This window comes from Hippocampus comes, unplaced genomic scaffold (assembly GCF_001891065.2).
Source record: "Hippocampus comes isolate QL1 unplaced genomic scaffold, H_comes_QL1_v1.1 scaffold36, whole genome shotgun sequence".
Lineage (NCBI taxonomy): Eukaryota > Metazoa > Chordata > Actinopteri > Syngnathiformes > Syngnathidae > Hippocampus > Hippocampus comes.
In genome coordinates, this window is record NW_017805695.1 from 4,576,540 (window position 1) to 4,580,516 (window position 3,977).

At 49.9% G+C, this 3,977-nt stretch overlaps 1 protein-coding gene and 1 long non-coding RNA gene across 2 annotated transcripts in view; one reads left to right on the forward strand and one right to left on the reverse strand.

The window, feature by feature from the left end:
* The window catches only part of LOC109523202 (uncharacterized), a 9,543-nt gene extending 7,735 nt beyond the window's left edge, over positions 1–1,808 (forward strand). Inside the window, exons 4-5 of the long non-coding RNA XR_002169715.1 lie at positions 1,100–1,158; positions 1,244–1,808. This is a non-coding gene — a long non-coding RNA (uncharacterized LOC109523202). The remainder of the gene's footprint in view (positions 1–1,099; positions 1,159–1,243) is intronic.
* A 27-nt stretch (positions 1,809–1,835) lies between these two features.
* LOC109523057 (uncharacterized) overlaps positions 1,836–3,977 on the reverse strand; it is a 20,649-nt gene continuing 18,507 nt past the window's right edge. Inside the window, exons 9-14 of the mRNA XM_019881894.1 lie at positions 3,624–3,774; positions 3,552–3,587; positions 3,462–3,497; positions 3,254–3,353; positions 2,024–2,551; positions 1,836–1,858 (exon numbers count right to left, since the gene is read on the reverse strand). Of these exons, the coding sequence (XP_019737453.1) occupies positions 1,836–1,858; positions 2,024–2,551; positions 3,254–3,353; positions 3,462–3,497; positions 3,552–3,587; positions 3,624–3,774 (874 nt within the window). The remainder of the gene's footprint in view (positions 1,859–2,023; positions 2,552–3,253; positions 3,354–3,461; positions 3,498–3,551; positions 3,588–3,623; positions 3,775–3,977) is intronic.

The window sequence follows — 3,977 nt, forward strand, 5'->3', positions numbered from 1 at the left end:
CGGGGGGTGGGGGAGGGGGGGGTCAGCTACCTTGTGCCCACCTTCCTTCCCTTGGATTAAAATCAAGCATAAGGACGTTTTTTTCCCCTTTCAACATTGCAAAAACATGTCCAGATATCAAAGCTTCTCTTTCAACTGGGCCTCATGCAAACCATGGCCATTTAAAGCTTTACTTCCACCCCGTGACTGGCAACTTCCCACCTAGCATTATTTTACTGTGAAATAACTGTACATGAAAACTTGGTTGAAGAGCAGTAATCGAAGTCAAGAAATCATAATTTTCATCTTGTCTTTGCTCGTGAACTAAAATGTCCACAGATCTACAACTGTCATGGGAGCGGTTTGCAAGTGTGAAGCAGTTGGGATGAAAATCAACTCTTGAAAATCTGAGACCATGGACCTCAGTTGGAAAAGGATGGGGTGAAGGATCGCGGGATGATATCCTGCCTCACGTCGAGGTATCTTGGGATCTTGTTCACAAGTAAGGGCAGGATGGAGCGTGAGATCAACAGGCAGTGCAGCATTTGCTGTGATGTGGATTCTGTATCGATCTGACATGGTGAAGAGTAAGCTGAAACAAAAGGTAAAGGTCTTGATTTACCGGTCGATATGTGTTCCTACCCTCACTCATGGTCATGAGTTTTGGGTCGTGAATAAAAGGACAAGATCCCAGATACAAGTGGCCAATATGAGTTTCCTATACCTGGTGTCTGGGCTCTCCATTAGACATAGGGTGAGAAGCTTGGTCATCCAAGAGGGATTTGGAGTTGAGTCGCTGCTTCTCCAAGTTGAGAGGGGCCAGATGAGGTGGCCCGGGAGTCTGTAGGATGCCTCCTGGACGCCTCCGCTGGGGAGGTGTTCCAGGCCCATCCTATCAATAGGAGGGCCTGGGATGACCCAGGACACATTGGAGAAACTATGCCTCTTAGCTGGCCTGGAAACACCATGGGATCTCATGGGTTGGAATAAGTGGCTGTAGAGACAGAAGTCTGGCTTTCCATGCAAAAGCTCCAGACCCCATGACCGAAATAAGTGGTAGAAAATTGGTGGATAATTAATGCAGCAGTCATTGTGACACTCATGTATTTACTCTTTACAGGACATCATCTGCCAGAATGATCACTTTGAAAATGTTCACCGTTGTCCTTCTGCTTGTTAGTAAGTCAGCAAACTCCCAATTAACATGTAACAAACAGTAAGTAAAAAGTCATTACATAACACTGCTGTCAACACATTAACACAGGAAGCATCAGCCTGCCAACAAGGAGAAAACGGTCAAGCCTGACTGAGGAGAATTTAGGACCAGAAGCCGACCATTGGAGCCAAGGACAGCCTGACATTCAAGCAGACGACCGAGATGTGGCATTTTTTTCATCTGAAGCAATCCAGCGTATTCTTAAATTTCCCTCAGAGACTCCAAACCACTATGACACAAATAGAAGGTACACCTATGACACGCAAAACCATGACATCACATATAACAAACTTCCCCCTTGCTCACACACACAAGACTCCACACATGAAGAAAATATCTCTTGGCCGCATACCCAAGACTCTGCCCATGAAGAAGAAATGCCATGCCGGCATGAGCGTGACTCCACACATAAAGCACAAACTGCTTGCCGGCATGCCCCTGACTTCACTCATGAAGAACAAGCTCGTTGCCGGCATACTCCTGACTTCAACCATGAAGAAAAAACCCCTGGCCAGCATAAAACAGACTCTAGTAATAAAGAAAAAAAACCTTGCGAACATACTCCTAAACGCAAACATGAAGAACGAATGCCTTGCCGGCATAACCATAACGACAAAGATGAAGATAATGACTCAGTATATTATGAAATGAAGCCTTGCCCGCCTAAAAAATTCACAACACATGCACCAGATACTACTCCATATAGCAGTGACACCACAAAGACAACACTGATGAGTGATACCACAAAAATGACACTTTCTAGTGATGCAACAGAGAGCAGTGAAAGCACATTTTCAAGTGAGAGCACGCTATCCAGTGATAGCACACCGTGCAGTGACAGCACACTATTGAGCGATAGCACCCTTTCAAGCACCAGCACACTCTCCAGTGACAGCACGCTAAGTAGTGGCAGCACCCTCTCAAGCGATAGCACCCTTTCCAGTGACAGCACACAGGGGAGTGATAACACCCCCTCGAGCGAAAGCACACTGAGCAGTGACAGCACCCTCTCAAGTGATAGCACCCTTTCCAGCGATACGACGCTGAGCAGTGGCACCACTCTCTCAAGCGATAGCAGCCTTTCCAGTGACAGCACACTTAGCAGCGACAGCACACTCTCGAGCGATAGCACCCTTTCTAGTGACAGCACTCTTTCCAGTGATGGCACAGTTAGCAGTGCCAGCACACTCTCAAGTGATATCACAATGAACAGTGAAAGCACAATTTCAAGTGGCAGTACACTCTCCAGCGATAGTACTCTAAGCAGTGGCAGCACCCTCTCAAGCGATAGCACCCTTTCCAGCGATAGTACGCTGAGCAGTGACAGCACCCTCTCGAGCGACAGCACACTGAGCAGTGGCAGCACCCTTTCAAGTGATAGCACCCTTTCCAGCGATATTACGCTGAGCAGGGGCAGCACCCCCTTAAGCGATAGCACCCCCTTAAGCGATAGCACCCTTTCCAGCGACAGCACACTGAGCAGTGGCAGTACCCTCTCAAGCGATAGCACCCTTTCCAGCGACAGCACACTGAGCAGTGGCAGCACCCTCTCAAGCGATAGCACAATGAGCAGTGGCAGCACTCTCTCGAGCGATAGCACACTGAGCAGTGTCAGCACCCTCTCAAGCGATAGCACAATGAGCAGTGACAGCACCCTGTCAAGCGATAGTACCATTTCCAGCGACAGCACACTGAGCAGTGACAGCACCCTTTCAAGTGATAGCACCCCTTCCAGCGATATTACGCTGAGCAGTGGCACCACCCCCTTAAGCGATAGCACCCTTTCCAGCGACAGCACACTGAGCAGTGACAGCACTCTTTCAAGTGATAGCACCATTTCCAGTGACAGCACACTGAGCAGTGACAGCACGCTCTCGAGCGATGGCACACTAAGCAGTGATAGTACACTCAGCAGTGGCAGCACCCTTTCGAGCGATAGCACCCTTTCCAGCGACAGCACACTGAGGAGTGACATCACACTCTCGAGCGATAGCACACTGAGCAGTGGCAGCGCCCTCTCGAGCGATAGCACACTGAGCAGTGACAGCACCCTTTCAAGTGATAGCACACTTTCCAGCGAAAGTACGCTGAGCATTGGCAGCACCCTCTTAAGCGATAGAACCCTTTCCAGCGACAGCACACTGAGCAGTGACAGCACCTTCTCGAGTGAAAGCACACTGAGCAGTGGCAGCACCCTTTCAAGTGATAGCACCCTTTCCAGCGTGACAGCACCTTCTCGAGTGAAAGCACACTGAGCAGATAGCACTCTTTCCAGCGACAGCACACTGAGCAGTGACAGCACCTTCTCGAGTGAAAGCACACTGAGCAGTGACAGCACCCTGTCAAGCGATAGTACCATTTCCAGCGACAGCACACTGAGCAGTGACAGCACCTTCTCGAGTGAAAGCACACTGAGCAGTGGCAGCACCCTCTCAAGCGATAGCACCCTTTCCAGCGACATCACACTGAGCAGTGACAGCACCCTCTCGAGCGACAGCACACTGAGCAGTGGCAGCACCCTCTCAAGCGATAGCACCCTTTCCAGCGACATCACACTGAGTAGTGACAACACCCTCTCGAGCGATAGCACACTGAGCAGTGACAGCACACTTTTGAGCGACAGCACCCTTTCCAGTGATAGCACACTGAGCAGTGGCAGCACTCTCTCGAGCGATAGCACACTGAGCAGTGACAGCACCCTGTCAAGCGATAGTACCATTTCCAGCGACAGCACACTGAGCAGTGACAGCACCCGTTCAAGTGATAGCACCCTTTCCAGCGA